This window comes from Hyperolius riggenbachi, chromosome 3 (assembly GCF_040937935.1).
Source record: "Hyperolius riggenbachi isolate aHypRig1 chromosome 3, aHypRig1.pri, whole genome shotgun sequence".
Lineage (NCBI taxonomy): Eukaryota > Metazoa > Chordata > Amphibia > Anura > Hyperoliidae > Hyperolius > Hyperolius riggenbachi.
Window position 1 is genome coordinate 100,730,123 of NC_090648.1, and position 19,928 is coordinate 100,750,050.

At 46.6% G+C, this 19,928-nt stretch overlaps 1 protein-coding gene across 1 annotated transcript in view; it reads right to left on the minus strand.

Annotated features, from left to right (window-relative positions):
• The window catches only part of XPO7 (exportin 7), an 88,876-nt gene that overhangs the window by 24,879 nt on the left and 44,069 nt on the right, over positions 1 to 19,928 (minus strand). The window contains exons 8-17 of the mRNA XM_068274706.1: positions 19,777 to 19,850; positions 19,571 to 19,690; positions 16,799 to 16,945; positions 10,152 to 10,324; positions 9,125 to 9,318; positions 8,455 to 8,560; positions 7,291 to 7,426; positions 4,119 to 4,192; positions 3,945 to 4,028; positions 1,498 to 1,558 (exon numbers count right to left, since the gene is read on the minus strand). Of these exons, the coding sequence (XP_068130807.1) occupies positions 1,498 to 1,558; positions 3,945 to 4,028; positions 4,119 to 4,192; positions 7,291 to 7,426; positions 8,455 to 8,560; positions 9,125 to 9,318; positions 10,152 to 10,324; positions 16,799 to 16,945; positions 19,571 to 19,690; positions 19,777 to 19,850 (1,169 nt within the window). The remainder of the gene's footprint in view (positions 1 to 1,497; positions 1,559 to 3,944; positions 4,029 to 4,118; positions 4,193 to 7,290; positions 7,427 to 8,454; positions 8,561 to 9,124; positions 9,319 to 10,151; positions 10,325 to 16,798; positions 16,946 to 19,570; positions 19,691 to 19,776; positions 19,851 to 19,928) is intronic.

Sequence of the window (19,928 nt, forward strand, 5' to 3'; positions counted from 1 at the left end):
CAGACCTAAAATTCAGCTATCCCTCGGCCGAACATGGGTTTTATCACCCTCAAATCCCCAGGGCAAACCAGGGGAGCATTTCCTGGTAGCTCTGCCTCTCCTCGCATCAATCCCCGCCCATCTCAGTCTTCCTTCACTGAGAGGGGCGGGGGAGAGGTGGAGATCCGCGGTGGATTGACGCGAATGGAGGCATAGCTACAGCGGTAAGCTCTGCTTCCCTGGGCAGCAAAATCCACAACCAAGAAAGTCATGGATAATTGCCCTAGGATTTGAGGGTGATAAAACCCTCGTTCGGCTGCGGGATAGCAGCATTGCTTTCCTGCTGTTAGAGGGAACACAATGGTCACTGCGAATGTGGCTATAAGTAATGCTTTAACCTCCCTGGTGGAATGATTATTTCTAGATTTTAGGGTCTAAAATCTGTGCAATTTTTCCACAAGCTTTTAGACCCTAAAAGCAAGAAAAAAAATCATACCGCAGTGAGATCTGCAGCAGGCCCTGCACTTACTCACCTCCCTAGGATCCAGTGCTGCAATTCTCCCTCCATCCTCCGGGTGGCACCCCATAGAGAGATTGCAGTCTTGTCATGAAGACAGACGGTGACCTCACCAGAGGGATGCAGAGCCTTCAAAGACAGGAAGGAGAATGACTGCCAGCGTCTGGATCCCGGTGGGAGGAGAGTTGAAAACACTCGCTGCACTGCAGGCTCTGCATATACCTATCAGCGGCTACCCCAAGTCAAGCTCGGGATTAACTGCTCCTGGCTTCTTTTTTTCCACCCCGAGCCGGACCCTGGGTTACCGCCAAGGAGGTTAAGCACTAAAATTAGAGATAAATTTTGCTGTGACCATGTGGCTCAGGTCATGTCATACGCAAGTCACAGTCATGGATTAGACACTATGCACATACATTTCTATTTCAGATGCAGCAATGCTTGCAGAGAGATCGTAAGTCAGACACATAAATATAGCCAAGTAGTTACCATGTACAGGACATGTGCCAGAGGCACCAAACTTACCCAGGTTATACTATAACCTTAACACAGAGATGCCGGTTTACAAAGACATATTAAAGGGAAGACCAGCTAATCGGGTCCTAAGGTGACTTTGTTGACACCACAGAACTCAATATAGGAAGGGTAGCAACTCATTCAAATAAGCCTTTTCCTCCTCTCATATAAAAACTTCAAAAACCGTGTTACAAAACGCTGCGTGGTAATAAATATTAGGTTAATAAAAATGTAGCAGAACGGCAAGTACTATCAAGTACAGAAGCTCATAGTGGTAGACCATGCTAGACTAGCCACCACAAACCGGTCAAAGGGGAGAGACATTCTCACCACCAATACTAACCAAAATCTGCTCTTTATTCCCCCCACACTGCACTGGAAGCAGAAAACATGATTGGCCGTTATGGGCAACCACAACTGTTCTCAAGTCACACAAGATAAAGCAGGATGTTCATTACCCCCAATCCACTTCCCTCTACGGTACTTACTGTGTGGTTGTTTAACATGAACTGCACAGCACTAAGCTTCACCAGCTTCCTGACACTGCTGTATGTGTGAAGAGTTAAGGAACAGCACAGAGGACAGAGAGCAGAGCACAGAATTCACAGGAGATGGTTTTATGTCACAAGTTCAAATAAAGACACACTGTTGCATTTGAGGATGAAAAGTTGCCAGACATAAACACTTAATGCGACTTTGTTATAAATAGCCATGTCACATGGGTAACTCAGTCACAGCAACTAGTCCGTAGCAGGGCCAGATTTCTGGAAAGGCCACAAATGCACGGGCCTTGGGCGGCTGCAGACCAATGGGGCACCTGAACATGAAAGAGGGGCTGCTGCATATGAAAGAGAAAAAGGGAAAATGATGCACAACGGTGCTGTTCATAAAAGGGCTTTTATTAGGATGTACTGTCACCAGCGACCATTCCCTCTCCCTGTGTGACAACAGGCAGCAAACGGAATGTGCAACAGTCAGGTCTGAGGTAAATCCACTGCTTGCATCCAGTCACTGTGACTAAGTCACCCACATGAGATGGCCCTAAAGCTCACCACACACGGTACAATCTTGTCACATTTTTGCTAGTTAGTTGCAAACAATTTTTAATGGAATCGAGCCAAGTTTGCCGATTGCTCTTCAACGGCATCTTGTTCAGCAGTAAGTCAGGCCTTGTGCCGTTTTACATATGTTTTTATGCTGAATATGTAGTGGAGTAGGTGCCCCATCATACAAGCTTGTAGACATTGTGCCCATGAGATGTATCTGAATTAAACCCATAAGACAGCAACCAATCATGTTCATTAGTGTAACATTGGGTATTATAGAAAAAAAAGAATCTTGTGTAGCTGTGCTTGTTGCAGCTAAGCACTCATCCATACAGGATTAACTAACTATTTCCAATCCTATTTTGTGATCATCCACGTCCCCAGCACCTATTTTTTGCAGTGTGCTGGGACAGACGTGGGTGACTGTGAGAATGGGGTGGTGTTCAGCTAGAGGGTCTAAAGTAACCCAGCATCAGGGGTAGGGAGGTAGAGGGGCAGAGCCAGCTTGTAAGCTGTAGCTCCACTCCCCTTCCCTTCCATGCGCATCACCAGGGCCGGATTTACAACTCAGGAGCCTGCAGTCACAGGCGTTCTGGTGTCCCAAACCCCACTCAACAGACCACACCCACAAATAAAAATATTCTGAACTGAGATGGGTAAACTTTTTCAATTGCGGGTTACATTCCTCTCCTCCCTCCCAGCAGAGTTGTGAGCAGTGTGTAATGACGCATGCCGACTAAGTGAAAACTGGCCACTCCCCCAATCATAACTTCCAGCGGCGTTCGCCATGGACAGATCGGCTGGCAAGTACTGAGGGCAGGTCACATGATGCTGCTGTGGCCATGGACATTGCCGCTGAAGGCATGCGTCATTACGCACCGCTCACAACTCTGCAGAAAAGAAGGAGCCCTCTATACAGCCCTCTTTTGGCGGGTCAGATTCAAAGCAGTAGCGGGCCGATTTCAAAGCTCTAAAGAAACCATAAATAGTACCAGCACCAGCTTCAAGTATGTTGTACTAAAGGCCAGTACACATGCAGGAGTGTTCTTTAGCTGAAGCGGCTGGTCGGAGCCATGTCTGCTGAGAATTTGCGCTAGTATGACCGCATGAGGTGTCCTGAAAGATGCGGAGTGCTGGCTCATCTTGGCAAAGCACACTGTTCTCTTTACCCTGCCCGCATGAAGCCGCTCCTTTGTCCTCTACCCTCTCCATAGCAACAGAACGCATTGCGAGCCTGTACCATAGTGACGCCTCAACATGCCACTTGGTCCCGTATCAAGTCTGGATCCTCAGCAGCGACAATTATAGTGCATGTGTACGCACCTTAAAGTGTACCAAAGACCATTGAAAACAGAAATTATACCTACCTGTGGCTTCCCTCCAGCCCCCTTCAGGCTCATCGGTCCCTTGCCGCCCTCCCAGGCCACCTGAATCCTCCACTTAGGCACAGTCCGTATGCTCCACCATTGTGCTCCTATAACCGGGAGCATTCTGTGCCTGCGCAATAGTACTGTGCAGGTGCAGAACGCTCCTAGCGACAAGAGTGAGATGGGGGCGCAGCTCCCCCCATCTGGATGAATTACTGGCCTGCTTAGCTGATGATCTGAATGGCCTGGGAAGACAGCGAGGGACCGATGAGCCTGAAAGGGGGCTGGAGGAAGCCCCAGGTATATATCATTTTTTTCCATCAATCTCAGGTTTCCTTTAACTGAAGCTCTACAATGAAGTTTGTATCACAGAGATCAATTTTGTCCAACGGCAAATCAGGCATGTACAGTAAGACCTATACCAGAAATATGGTAACTTTCATATATATAATAAGCTGTCCTAGAGACAGATAGCATTCAGTGCATCCCTCCCTCCACAGTAATGGCCATTCTCATTCAGGATATCCTATAGACAGGTCATTCAGCAGCTGCAGAGTCTTTGATGTGATTGGTTCACAGCGGCCCCAGTACTTCAGATTAGTGATTCTGCAGGGAAAACAAAGGAACAGGTTCTTTCTCCTGTGACACAATACATGTGATATTGACAGACAAACTCGCTGCAGGAAGAGGCCTCACATTTTTCCAATGAAGATGCTCAGCACCATCGTCTCATCATTCAGGCCCAACACATCGGAAAGACGACGGTAAAGCTGCAGAGAGAGAGACAAGGTGTTCAGAAAATGGCAACCATCAGCAATCACTGCTCAGCCCCAGCAGTAATACTGGCCACACACAAGCAGACATCTGGCAGATCAACTTAGAAAGGCGTTTAGCAATGATAATGCAGCGATATCCAAAGAAAAAGCTTCCACTGGACACATATTTCTGTTCTAGAAGGCATTAACCAGTTCAGGACCGCAGGCTCCCCCCCCCCCCCCCCCCCAAGTGACCAGGCTATTTTTTACAATTAAGCGCTCTGCAGCTTTAATAGCGCGCTGCAAAGCCATATGATGCAGCACACACCTTAATCCCCCCTCTCTGTCTGCCCACCAACAGAGCTTTCTGCTGGTGGGCTCTGATCGCTGCTGCAGGCTTTACTTTTTATTATTATTTTTTTTGTTTTATTAAAAACAGGGCTGTGGAGTCGGTCCAAAAATCCACCGACTCCGACTCCTCAGTTTAGGATTCCACCGACTCCACGACTCCGACTCCTCTAATTTGCATATTACAATTTTGTTGATTAAAAGTATGTAACATGAAATTCGTCTCATAACTGCCAACGCTTAGGAATTTTACAAGACAACTGAAGTGAGAAGAATATGTAGACTACTATATTTATTCCCTTTAGACTAAAACTAGTTCTTAGTAAGAGTACTTGTAAAAGGTACAAACCGGAACAAAGAACATCTATCAGGCCCTAGGCAATGTAAGTGTGGGTACATGTAAGAATGATGTGCAGGTACTCTGCAGGGGAATGAGGAGATTGTAAACAGACAACACCTCTGTGTTCAATGTGCACAGCATTCTCAGTGGATTCCCTGCAGCTCTGTGAGGAGTGCATATGTAGAGTATAGTACTACTGTGTAACAAAGTAAACCTGAGACAGATGAAATTAAAGTTTTATACATACCTGGGGCTTCCTCCAGCCGCCTTCAGGATAATCAGTCCCTCGTTGTCCTCCTCCACCACCTGGATCTTCTGCTATGAGTCCAGGTACTTGAGCCAGTCTGGCGTAGTGCGCATGAACACACTCCACCGCTAGGAGCATACTACACCTGTGCAGCACTATTGCGCAGGTGCAGAATGTTCCTGGCTGTGGGAGTGGCATGCGGCCGGACTGCGCTGACTGGCTGAATTACCAGGACTCATAGCAGAAGATCCGGGTGGTGGAGGACAGTGAGGGACTGATTAGCCTGAAGGGGGCTGGAGGAAGCCCCAGGTATGTATAAAACTTTACTTTTCATCCGTCTCAGGTACCCTTTAATTTGTAGTCACCAAACCAAATTTTAATAACATATCAAATTGTTTGATTTCATCAGCAAAGGGAGTGCATACATTTGCATAAATCAGCATCAGTGCAGAATTATTTCCATCTCATTGACCATCTCTATTAGTGACACAGCTACACATCAGGCTTTATTCTTACAGCATAGATGTTATTTAGTATATATAAGAGATTCCTGTGTACGCATCATATATACAGTCACAATCAGATATGTATATCTGACCTTAAAAATACGGGGACTGCTTTATTGAAGCAGCACAAGTAACTAATTTTGATTGGTTTATTTCATTTTTGTGGACTAAGCACAGCTATTACTGTATATATACATTATTTTTAATGACTATTATCTGAGAAATAGAACATTTTATCATATTTTCTATTTTAATTACAGTTACAAATTCATTAGGAGTCGGAGTCGGTGCATTTTTTCCCGACTCCGACTCCAGGCACCCAAAATTGCCCGACTCTACGACTCCGACTCCACGACTCCGACTCCACAGCCCTGATTAAAAAGTAACACTTTCTTTTTTCTCCCCTCTCCCTCCCCCGCCAGCCAATCAGGGCGATCCTCTCTCAGACGAGAGAGGCATCAGCCCCCCAACCCCGATCCCTGCCCACCACTCAATGCCTTTCGGCGGTCCTGGGGCTGCCACCTTCTCGACGCCTATCGGTGTTAGGCGGTCGGGAAGGGGTTAAAGAGAGCAAGAGCGTTATGTAGGCTGCAATGTTTATTTCCTTTTAAACAATACAAATTGCCTGGCTGTCCTGCTAATCTTATGCATCTGTTTCCTTTTGCCATAGCTCCTGAACAAGCATGCAAATCAGATGTTTGACTAGATCAGCTGCATGCTTGTTTCAGGTGTGTGATGCAGACTGTACCGATGCATGAATGATCACCAGGGCGCCAGGTATTGTTTAACCCTTTCCAACCCCTTTTACTGATCACCCACGCCTCCCCAGCACCTATTCTTTCCAGGGTGATGGGTGGAGAGATGGGCATATGTCAGACAAGTGCTGGACCTACACAAGTGCCTACACGTTATTAGCTACACAATGACAGATGGGGAATTACACTTCAGGAATCAAAGCCTGGTACACACATCAAATTTTGATTGGCCAATTTTACCACTTCCATGTAGTTTGAGAGATTACCTGCCCAATCTGTGCATTGTATTAAAGTGGACCTGACCTCTTGCACTGGACAGAGGGAGTACAGAGAATTGCACACTGTATTTAGAGAGAGTTTAGCCTGTCTAATTCCCCCTCATTTGTGTCTAATCACAGGTTGTAATTTGATCTCTCATCTGAGGGGACACACCACACAGAGGGGACACACCAGAGTGCAGACTGCACCTAGTGTTGGACAGACCCCACAACGATTGTACTTACTGACAAATGCTTGTTTGCATTTTGTTTGCAAATGCTTGTCCGGTGCAGAGACTCGGCGTCCTCAGTCAGATCCAGTACATCCGCGTGAGCGGTGTTTGTGCACATAGCACGGAACTTATGCCCACGGAGGACTTCATGTAACAGCAGGAGGTATTTCCCTTATACCTATGCTGCTTGCAGGTACTGTTTTCACATATTTAATACAGCGGCTGGTTTTCAGGGCCATTGCATCCTCCAGCCATCGAGCGCCAGGTCCTCCTAGTGTTTATATTGACTCTGAACTGTTTGGGATTTGAGGACTGACCCTGAGATTTCTGACAGAGACTTTTTTTTTTCACCAGTGCGCCTACTGCTCTCTTTTATATTTGCTTTAAAAAAATGTGTTATCCCCGGCCAGGTTTCCATCCTGCTTACCTTGGATGACTTCTGCACTTGATCCCCAATGTAGATTTTCCTGAATTGTTCAAAAAAGCTTAACATAGAGAGTTCCAGCTTCTCATTGCCCGCCTGGGCCAGACGAGAGTCTGTGAGGTTCATCAACTGGAGCACTCTGTACAAGGGAAGCACATCAACACAAAGGATTATTGTACAGCAGCTCTGGGTGACAAGGAGAAAGGATCACCGAGGCAACCTGTGCTGGAGGAAATATGAAGACTGGTGACACCAACCTCCTAAAATGCTATTGCATTCCTGTTAGGTTGATCCTTTGGCTTCAGTAATTTACAAGCTGCAAAAGTAACCTGCTGATGAAGTGGCAGCAAGTTTACAATGACTCAGCAATGCGAAAAGAGATGAAGCCAGTAAAGCAGTATGACAGAGCAACTAGCAATTGTGGAAGAAGTACATTTTATTTTTTAATTTATGTATATGTAATTTTACTTTTTGTCCTCAAGATGTCCCCAGACTATACCTGTCTACTGAGAACAGTACACAGGAAGTGTGTTTATACTTCCACAATGACCACCGGCATCTTACTGATGTCGATGATCATTGTTACAGGTACTTTAATGGACTTTGGGAACACGTTTCCATTCACCGATTAGGGTACCAACGGGTGGGGCCGGGAACAAATGTGGGAGTGCGCACAGAGGGCGATTAGGGCGGGGTATATATATCTACGCCCCTGAAACTTAGATGAAGTTTGCATGGTCATACATATACTGTCTTAATTTTTTTAAGTGGTCAAGCACCTACTATGTTAATCCTATTGGTCCAGAGATGTGTACAAAGAGGGGTAACTAGAAATTGACTTGAGTATTCATATAAATAATCTGCTGCAGCATGTCCACTTCTCACAGTGCTATAGAACCTCTATTGTGACAATTCACGCTATTTCCTGATATGTTTTGCCGATTTACAAACACATGTAATAAAAAAAATTACTAACTAAAACTGGAGCAGCTAACCACATTAACCAATCAGGTTTTATCTGATAAATAGGACAAGGACTTGAATTAGTTGGTCTGGAAAACTATATTTTCTTTTCCATCTTTTATATAACTTGTAACGAATGTTGCATCCTTAATAAGCACAAATGAGACCCTGACAGTCAAAGTCAATTCTGGACCTTCCACTTACCGACATACTAGTTCTCCATCCATAGCATCCTGCTCATCAGTGCTGGCAAATGAGACTCTGCCTCCAATCACTGCGCCAATGATGTACACCAGCCAAGTGAGCCTGCCTGCAGAAAACAGAGACACAGATGTGACATAAAAGACTGGAGGAGCGATAGAGGACTGGCTGGAGAGAAGGCTACAAATGTGAGACATATGCAGGTCTCTAAAATATACTGAACACCTGGGTGTTCCTAAGGGTAAAAGCTTCTCAAACGTATCTCCTCCCAAGTTTCTTAATTATGTGGGCTTTTGAGGGGCAGCATGCTTACGTTACCTACAGGGGGCTGCTATGTAGCTCCCCAGTCTATATGGAAGCCACCATCTTCTATGTCCATGTGCTGCACAAGTCTCCGCCGCAATGTCCTGAGCCCCTGTCCGCTGCAATGCATGATGGGGACGTGCACAGAATGCCGGGAGGTGTAGTTCATTTATGTGATTACATCTCCCAGTGTATGCGATTGCATCTACTGGCTGGAAGATCTAATCACATCAATGGGAACTACATCTCCTGGCATGCTTTGCGAAAAATGGAATACTGCTATGCATTGCTAGAGATAGCTACAAATCATTTAAAAATGATACCATGTACAAGACCATCAACATTTTGGCAAATACACGTTGATCCTTACCCTCCTGCACCGTCAGCTCCATGCTGGGGGCGGAGCCACTCTGCAGAAGCTCCTGATAGGTCTGTGCTGACTGGTCAAACAGCTGCACTAACAGCGCACAGGTCTTGTCATATTCACATCTTCCAATGGTGGACAGTTGATCCAGTTGTTGCTGCACCAGTCCTGCATCATCAAGGGGGTCCTCTAGGCCATCCCTGCACAGGAAAGTTACAGGTAAGAAGTCAGCATTTTAATGGAGTCTGATAAAAGAAATCTTGAAAACACATGACAGCTGGAAGTCTATGAGGCACGGTGAGGCTAATTGATGTGTATTGCATCTGCTTGTGTATAAGCTAACCGACCCACGTTTACCTCAGAAACAAGAAAGGAAAATTAAATAAATTACTAACTTTTATAGAAGCCCCCAGTATAAATATAAAAGGCAAATGTGCCTCAGTATTAGGCAGCACCCCTTCCCATAGCCAGATGTGCCTCAGTATTAGGCAGCCCGCTCCCCTCACCATATGGGTCACCAGTAGGTAGCCTCTCCCACATGCAGAGCGGATTGTGCAGTAAGGGACTTACCTGTAACCTCCTGGCTATTTGCAGAGTAAAGCATGCAGCAGTGACTCGCGTGCCAGTGCCTAGGGTCCCTCTTCAGCCGGTCACACTCGCTGTGTTGCAAAACACCACTAGAGGGCATCATAGACATGAGTCACAGCAAGTGTAACAGACAGCCTGAAGTAGATCCCCCAGTGCTGCACAATCCACTCTGCAAATAGCCAATATCCGGATGGCACTCAGGAGGGAGGCATGGGTCACCTACTGCACGCACCACTCTACATGTGGCGAGGACGGGGAAGTGGCACAGCTCCCAGCACAATAGGATTTTTGGACAGCTGCCATGAGGCGACTCGCATATAAGCCGAGGGTGATTTTTTTTTTTTTTTTTTTTTTTTTTTAAAGCATTTAGGGTGCTGAAAAATTTGGCTTAAACACTGGAAGCTGCTCTGTATTGTGCCTCCAGCTTGTACTGGGCCTCTCTTACCTGAGGATAATGTGTACAGACTCCAGGCGAGATGTCACATAGGCTTTTGTAACCTCTGGAGTGTACGTCTCCAGGAGATGGGGCTCCGTAGCCTTCACATAGGGCACGGATGCTGCAAGACGCTGCCACAGACTCAGCAGGTAATGCACTGAATTGGGGGCAAATTCCCAGTGCTGGAGGAAACAAGAAACAAAAAAATTAACTCGTGAAATATGAACGGATTATTGATACACCAGAGAAGCGAGAAATAAAAACAAGAAATCGTATCAAGCAATATCATAATTGTTTGCTCTATTTTTCAAAATAAATATTACTAAGTGCTACCAGTACCCATTGTAGACATCGGTGTTCTCCCCAGCCTGTTTCAGCTGGGTGCTTCGCCGCGTAAGAAGGAAATTGCCGCTGGGAGACTTGGGTGCAGGATACAGCCGGTATATGGCTTATCCTGCTGCTGCACAAGTCCCGACAACGTTAACTACTATTCCCCCTCCAGGTCCACGTAGACGGCAGTGAATGATGCAATTCTGCTTCCAGCTATTGCCGGCGGCCGAATTACAAGGTCTTAAGTAACTTCAGCTCAGTCTTCTGCCGGAGCCGAAGTTACTCACTGTTTGCCGCTATAGCCGTAATTCCTATTATGGCCTACGGTGGCGCCGGCTGCGCCCAAATCTCCTGTGCTGGATTCCTTGTGCTCGTGCTTCACATGGCTAATTTAGGTGCACATCCAGCAGCAGAGATGAAGAGCGAATGGCAGCAGAGCATATACAGACTCATGTCCCCTGGTAGCCCCCTGGCCCTGTGCTCCCCCAGCCCAGTATATACACAGCAGAATATGTGCAGCGGTAGCCATGCTTCTCTCACCTCCTCTGGGCTTGCGTCCTCCTCTCACCTCTCGCTCTAGTGTCCAGCATCTTGATCTCCTCATGTTGCACAGGAAGAGAAGCGGGCACTAAAACAAGGTGAGTGGATGGATGCACATTGCTGAAGGAAGTGAGAGAAGCACAGCTACCACTGCATATACAGTATACACTGCTGTATATGGGAGCACAGGGAGGAGGGAAGCACCACAGGAAGTATAGGGGAGGGGGGGATTCAATATGGTTTTCCACTGGTTACACTATGCTGTAACAGATCCAACGTTCTACTGTTCCTAGAAAGCAAATAATCACAGTGCAGTACAGTCATAATTGTAAACAAAAGAGCTCAGTGGTTTGTTGGAGGGCTGTTGGCTACAGTCCCGCAGGCTCATTAAACCAACAATAGTTTCTGTCTGAGGGCTATTTGTCCATATCCCTCAAAACTTATCAGGCAACCTTTGTGAGCATAAGGGAGTTTATTACATGACAAGGAGAGACTGAGTAGCTTGAACCAGTCACACCAGCTGGGCCTGGTGGGATTCAGCCATTTCATTGATATAGCCTTCCTGACACAAAGGTCTGCCTGTAATAGCAATATCATAAAGTAGTTTGTCACCGGTGGGTCACTCATTACCCCACGGAGTCAAACTATAGGGTACATATTAATAGAGCACCCCATTTCATTATGCAGGAAATTTTAAAAACCTATGCAGAGAAAGGAGGCGGCTTAAGTGGAAAACCTTGGACAAGCGGGATTACTAGAATGCAAAATATTTAGGCGTTATTGCAGCAGCAGGATATAAATGTGTGTCAACTCTCCCCTATACAAGCGGAGAATAGTTTGGGAGCCACTATTGGCTCCTCCCAGTCCTCCTGGTCCAGGGCGGGGGCTAACCTCCTCCCAGTCCTCCTGGTCCAGGGTGGGGGGTAACCTCCTCCCAGTCCTCCTGGTCCAGGGCGGGGGGTAACCTCCTCCCAGTCCTCCTGGTCCAGGGCGGGCGGGTAGCCTCCTCCCAGCCCTCCTGGATGGATTGCAGTAGGAAGGTACTACTTCTCATACCATAAGTACTGGGGCCCACTTTAACCACTTGAGGACCTAGGGCTTTACCCCCCTTAAGGACCGGCCACTTTTTTTCCCATTCAGACCACTGCAGCTTTCACGGTTTATTGCTCGCTCATACAACCTACCACCTAAATGAATTTTGGCTCCTTTTCTTGTCACTAATAAAGGTTTCTTTTGGTGCCATTTAATGGCTCCTGCGATTTTTACTTTTTATTATATTCATCAAAAAAGACATGAATTTTGGCAAAAAAATGATTTTTTTTTACTTTCTGTGCTGACATTTTTCAAATAAAGTAAAATTTCTGTATACATGCAGCGCGAAAAATGTGGACAAACATGTTTTTGATTAAAAAAACCCCAGTGTATATTTATTGGTTTGGGTAAAAGTTATAGCGTTTACAAACTATGGTGCAAAAAGTGAATTTTCCCATTTTCAAGCATCTATGACTTTTCTGACCACCTGACAGGTTTCATGAGGGGCTAGAATTCCAGGATAGTATAAATACCCCCCAAATGACCCCATTTTGGAAAGAAGACATCCCAAAGTATTCACTGAGAGGCATAGTGAGTTCATAGAAGATATTAATTTTTGTCAAAAGTAAGCGGAAAATGACACTTTGTGACAAAAAAAAAAAGTTTCCATTTCTTCTAACTTGCGACAAAAAAAAAATGAAATCTGCCACGGACTCACCATGCCCCTCTCTGAATACCTTGAAGTGTCTACTTTCCAAAATGGGGTCATTTGTGGGGTGTGTTTACTGTCCTCGCATTTTGGGGGGTGCTAATTTGTAAGCACCCTTGTAAAGCCTAAAGGTGCTCATTGGACTTTGGGCCCCTTAGCGCAGTTAGGCTGCAAAAAAGTGCCACACATGTGGTATTGCCGTACTCAGGAGAAGTAGTATAATGTGTTTTGGGGTGTATTTTTACACATACCGATGCTGGGTGGGAGAAATATCTCTGTAAATGACAATTTTTTAATTTTTTTTACACACAATTGTCCATTTACAGAGATCTTTCTCCCACTCAGCATGGGTATGTGTAAAAATACACCCCAAAACACATTATACTACTTCTCCTGAGTACGGCGATACCACATGTGTGGCACTTTTTTGCACCCTAACTGCGCTAAGGGGCCCAAAGTCCAATGAGTACCATTAGGATTTCACAGGTCATTTTGAGAAATTTCGATTCAAGACTACTCCTCACGGTTTAGGGCCCCTAAAATGCCAGGACAGTATAGGAACCCCACAAATGACCCCATTTTAGAAAGAAGACACCCAAGGTATTCCGTTAGTAGTACGGTGAGTTCATAGAAGATTTTATTTTTTGTCACAAGTTAGCGGAAAATGACACTTTGTGAAAAAAAACAATAAAAATCAATTTCCGCTAACTTGTGACATAAAATAAAATCTTCTACTGGTACCGCCGCTGGGTGGGAGAAATATCTCTGTAAATGACAATTGTTTGATTTTTTTTACACACAATTGTCCATTTACAGAGAGATTTCTCCTACCCAGCATGGGTATGTGTAAAAATACACCCCAAAACACATTATACTACTTCTCCTGAGTACGGCGATACCACGTGTGACACTTTTTTGTAGCCTAGGTGCGCTAAGGGGCCCAACGTCCTAATCACAGGTCATTTTGAGGCATTTGTTTTCTAGACTACTCCTCACGGTTTAGGGCCCCTAAAATGCCAGGGCAGTATAGGAACCCCACAAGTGACCCCATTTTAGAAAGAAGACACCCCAAGGTATTCCGTTAGGTGTATGGCGAGTTCATAGAAGATTTTATTTTTTGTCACAAGTTAGTGAAAAATGACACTTTGTGAAAAAAAATCATCAATTTCCGCTAACTTTTGACAAAAAATAAAATCTTCTATGAACTCGTCATACACCTAACAGAATACATTGGGGTGTCTTTTCTAAAATGGGGTCAGTTTGTGGGGTTCCTATACCGCCCTGGCATTTTACGGGCCCAAAACCGTGAGTAGTCTGGAAACCAAATGTCTCAAAATGACTGTTCAGGGGTATAAGCATCTGAAAATTTTGATTACAGGTGGTCTATGAGGGGGCGAATTTTGTGGAACCGGTCATAAGCAGGGTGGCATTTTAGATGACAGGTTGTATTGGGCCTGATCTGATGGATAGGAGTGCTAGGGGGTGACAGGAGGTGATTGATGGGTGTCTCAGGGGGTGGTTAGAGGGGAAAATAGATGCAATCAATGCACTGGGGAGGTGATCGGAAGGGGGTCTGAGGGGGATCTGAGGGTTTGGCCGAGTGATCAGGAGCCCACACGGGGCAAATTAGGGCCTGATCTGATGGGTAGGTGTGCTAGGGGTGACAGGAGGTGATTGATGGGTGTCTCAAGGTGTGATTAGAGGGGGGAATAGATGCAAGCAATGCACTGGCGAGGTGATCAGGGCTGGGGTCTGAGGGCGTTCTGAGGGTATGGGCGGGTGATTGAGTGCCCTAGGGGCAGATAGGGGTCTAATCTGATGGGTAGCAGTGACAGGGGGTGATTGATGGGTAATTAGTGGGTGTTTAGAGGAGAGAACAGATGTAAACACTGCACTTGGGAGGTGATCTGATGTCGGATCTGCGGGCGATCTATTGGTGTGGGTGGGTGATCAGATTGCCCGCAAGGGGCAGGTTAGGGGCTGATTGATGGGTGGCAGTGACAGGGGTGATTGATGGGTGGCAGTGACAGGGGGTGATTGATGGGTGATCAGTGGTTTATTACAGGGAAGGACAGATGGAAATAATGCCCTGGCGAATTGATAAGGGGGGGTCTGAGGGCAATCTGAGCGTGTAGGCGGGTGATTGGGTGCCTGTAAAGGGGCAGATTAGGGTCTGATCTGATGGGTAACAGTGACAGGTGGTGATAGGGGGTGATTGATGGGTAATTAGTGGGTGTTTAGAGGAGAGAATAGATGTAAACACTGCGCTTGGGTGGTGATCTGATGTCGGATCTGCGGGCGATCTATCGGTGTGGGTGGGTGATCAGATTGCCCACAAGGGGCAGGTTAGGGGCTGATTGATGGGTGGCAGTAACAGGGGGTGATTGATGGGTGATTGACAGGTGATCAGGGGGGATAGATGCATACAGTACACAGGGGGGGGGGGGGGGTGATCAGGAGGGGGCAGGGGGCAGGGGGGGTGGTAAAAAAAAAATAGCGTTGACAGATAGTGACAGGGAGTGAATGATGGGTGATTAGGGGGGTGATTGGGTGCAAACAGGGGTCTGGGGGGTGGGCAGGGGGGGGTCTGAGGGGTGCTGTGGGCGATCTGGGGCAGGGGGGGAGAAATCAGTGTGCTTGGGTGCAGACTAGGGTGGCTGCAGCCTGCCCTGGTGGTCCCTCGGACACTGGGACCACCAGGGCAGGAGGCAGCCTGTATAATACACTTTGTAAACATTACAAAGTGTATTATACACTTTGTATGCGTCGATCGTCGGGTTAACATCCCGCCGGCGCTTCCGTATGGCCGGCGGGATGTTGCGGCGGGTATGCGGAGACAGGCGCCGGCGGAGGATCGCGTCACGGATGACGCGATCGCTCCGCCCATGCCCCTACAAGGACCGCCGCCATTTGTCTATACGGCGGTCCTTGCGGGGTCCACTTCCCGGCCGCCATTCGACAATACGGCGGTCGGGAAGTGGTTAAGTAGCGACTGCATTTGTGTAGCTTTTCTTGCAGCTTTTTCCGGTGTGATTTTGGGTGATTTCAAATCTCTTTTTAATGCAATAAATGCCGGCATTGTACAGAAATTGTAATCTGCAGATTTTAATTTTTTCGTGGTTCGGCTAAAATAGAAAAAAAACAAAAAACGAAGCAAAACAAAAAAAAGATAAAAATCACCTTTGTAGTGACTTGCAAAGCGATTTTGCATCGATCCTATACTTTGTATTGGAGCGCTCAAACACTCCAAAAATGCTGCAGGACTCATGACTGCGATTTTTGAAAATCGCAGCTGCCAATGTGGAATCACCTCCATTAGCTTTACTTAGCCTAGGGCTTTTATAATCATCTGCAATGCCAAAGTGCGTCTGAAAAAGCTCCTATGGGTCCCAAGCTTTAGTTAAGCCCATGCTACAAGGAAAAAACATCAAAGATTGTGATTTGTGCCTTTAAAGAGTACCTGAGCTGAAGCTCGGGTACAAAATTAGATACTTGCCTAAAAAGAAGCCTCAGAATCCTATTGAGGCTTCCCTTCCTGCTCTGAACTTCCTCATTGATAAGCGTGGCCCCCCGCATGACTAGCGACAAGGCATTCTCGCTAATCACATCGGGACCGCAAAGCTCCTCAACCTATAGCATGGCCATGCAGTTGCCGTGCGAGTCTTTCTGCGCATGTGCAGTAAGCCAGACCTGCAGGCTCGCACGGCTACTGTATGGTCACGACCCAGGAAGACTGGCTGTAAGCCATGGCCCAGGAATACAAACTGCGCAGCCCCAATGTGGAGGGGGGCCGCGCTCTGCAACAGGGGGCTTCAGACCAGCGAGGGAAGCCTTAACAGGATCGTGAGGCTTCCCTCTCAAGGGTAAGGTCTGACTTTGAACCTGAGCTTCGACTTGGGTTCACTTTAAGAGGGTAAAGTGCACCCAGCAGGTGGGCAATAACTGAGAATACCTCTATAAAAGTGAAAGTCAAGTTTACACAAAAACCATCTACCCCATTCACCTGTACAGAAGTAGCTTCCAATCTTACTGTGCTCTCACCTACCTGCAGGCTGGTGACAGTAAAGTTAGCAATGAGCCTGATAACTTCAGGGTAGTTCTCAACTTTCACCAGTTCCCCCAGCTGGTAATTGCTCTTCAATCGTGCCAGTAACCGACAAAACTCATGATAGTTATTAGGGTCAACCAGGCTCTAGAAGATGACAAGATTGACAATCAGATGTTTATAAGTCAGCAGAAATCACAAGGCTGCAAATAAATACCTGTCACAGGTCATTACAACATTTTATAATTCAAATGCTTTATGGAATATATCTCAAACATTTGCACAAACAGCACTTGTCTGATCTGCCAGGAGCCGATTAGAAGAGCGAGGATATGACCAAAGTATTTCTTTACAGAGCGGATATCGGATGATGTCAGAACCTGGCAATCATTTAGGTTCATGTAAGGTTTAGGCTTACCACTTCAGTCCAGAGCGGGGTTAATATTTAGGTCACCTAGCTAGGGTTGTGGGTTTTCTATGTAGAGAGAACTGAAAACCTTTCTTCAAATGATCTAATTTCTGAGATAGCGAAATAACATGGCTTTAATATTGCATATTGTGAGCTACCCTCACTGGACAGAGCTATGTTGGTGTCGCGAAGGCTGCCATTATGCACTCTGCAAATTCTGAAAATGACATGACTTGCTCCTGACACACTTTTCCTGACTCACAGCATTGAATTTCTCCCTCTAATCGTCTCTAACAATCCTCGCGCAGATGGAAGGGGGAGGTACGGCGAACCTGCTACTGCTGCCAACAAAGAGGAACTATGAGGCATTAAAAAAAGTGAGTATGAGGAGAGGGATATCAAAGGACAAACTAAAAGGCATGTTTGTAATCCTGGCTCAGTAGAGTTACACACTGAGTGGGACTGCTCTACCAACACCTGTGCAAGCCAAAGATAAACAGAGGCCATAAACAACTACAGTACGTATAAAGCCTCGTACACACGCCTGAATTAAGTCGGCTGATAACGACCACCTCAGCCGACAATCAGGCGTGTGTACGGCACCCGACACCCAACTCACAAGCGATCTGCCGGATGCATGCGCCACTCGTCATCCCTCCATCCGCCCCCCGCATAGCAACACAGCGTGTTCACAGCTACACAGCTGAAACATGTGTGTGTGCGCGCCCAGCCCAGCGATGTCGCCCAAGGGAATCAGGAGCTGACGGGGAACTTATGTAGTCTGTGTACGAGCCCTCAGGCTGCACCACGTATAAAGATGCCAAACTGTTGTGCAATTGCAATTATTTGCTCCCATGGCACTGGTGTACCATACCTGGTACAGCCCAATAAAGACATCCACAGTTCAGGTACACTAACTACAAAATAAATAAATAAATAAATATGGTGGGGGTGTGGCATGACCCTCTGCCTCAGACCTACAGTTTTGTAGTGCTAACACTATGGCGCATGCGCTATCCCGACCCCACGCAGCCATGTGCATTCACAGTTATTAACGACTTAAAGACACCTAACTTGCAGCTAGTAGCATCTTTTGGCACTTATTTGGCCTGAGGAAGGGGGCACATACCCACGAAACGCATTGCCAGTGCATAATAAAAATTCATCTAATACATGAATTTGTATTCACTGAGGTAAGCCACCTCACCCTTTTTCTATTTTGTTTTTAACGTATTTTTATTACATCTGGGCGCCTCTTCTCCACACCTTGTAACTACAACAGTGCAGAACCCCTCAGGCCACGGCAGCACAATTGAGGAGGTGCACGGCCAGGACATGGACTTCATTTGATACAGCAGAGCAATGGAAGGGATCTGGAGAAAACCAAGGGACTTCAAAGACTACGGGGGCTGGAAGAAACCAGGGATAAGTAAAAAGTTAACAAAAAAAAAAAAAAAAAAATCAGTTTTACCTGGGGCTTCTAAACCCCCAACCTTCCCCCCCCCCCCCCCCCCCCGCTGATGTCCTCACAGTCACGATCGGATCCTCCAGTCCCCCGCCGCCAGCTACTTTCATTTTTGGCCGACAGGCTTACTGCACCTGCGCAGGCCTGACCATGTGTCTCCTTGTCGACAAGGTGAAAGTAGCTAGTGGCTGGGGGACAGGAGGATCCGATTGTGACTGTGAGGACACGGGTCAGCTGCAAAGGGCTGGTAGAAGCCCCAGGTAAGTAAAACTGATTTTTTTGTTCGAGGCTTAAGTGTCTCTTGAAGGCCAGTGACGCATGCTGTTGCTATGGAAGGGTGAGGAGTACCAGCCACGTGGCACACAGCAGATGCTTAGCTGTGGTGGCCACTAATAGCCGAGAACCTTCTAGCGCATGTACAAGGCTTAAAGTGTACCAGAGCTGAAAATGAAAAAGATTGTATACATACCCTGGGGCTACCTCCAGCCCCATCCGCCTGGATCGCTCCTCTGCTGCCCGCAGCTACGAGAACCGGGTACCCGCACTTTCATCACTCGGAGCCAGTCTAGCGTGTGAAGTGCGCTGTTTGCATAATTCTCCAGCAGCCGCTGGAGAGATATGTAGAGGGTGCACTTCTTCTGCGTAGACTGACTCCAATGATGTCAGTGACTGGACCCAATTCTTGTAGCTGCGGACAGCAGAAGAGCAATCCAGGCGGATGGGGCTGGAGGAAGCCCTAGGTATGTATACAATCTTTTTCATCTTTCATCTGAGTCCCTTTAAGGATTGGGTAAGCATCAACAGCTTGGGAAAAGATTAGAGTAAAGGTGGCATGGTTATAACAAAAACATATATGAGAAGGAATATATTTCCCTGTTACATGATCTTTTAGACTCACCTGAGGGTTGTCCAAAATCCTCTTCACTCCGTCTACCAGGTGAGAGAGAAACTTGGCTCTTTCAGCATTATTAAATAAGGAACGTCGAACAGAGGCAATCTGTACCAGACAGGAGAGGACCTACACAAACAAGCAGGAGGCCCATGTCACACAGCTTGTAAAGATGCCACACAATCCCCTCCCCATGTTCCCCAATAAGCACTCACCAGGGGGGAGAAGTTGGGAGGAATGGAATGATACAGGTCAAAAAAGAGCTGTAGAGTGGAAGAATCCAGGAAGGCTGCAAACACAAATCATAATTTCAGCTTTAAAGTGTCCCTCTAGACACAAAACTCAGGATGCACAAACTACATAAAGA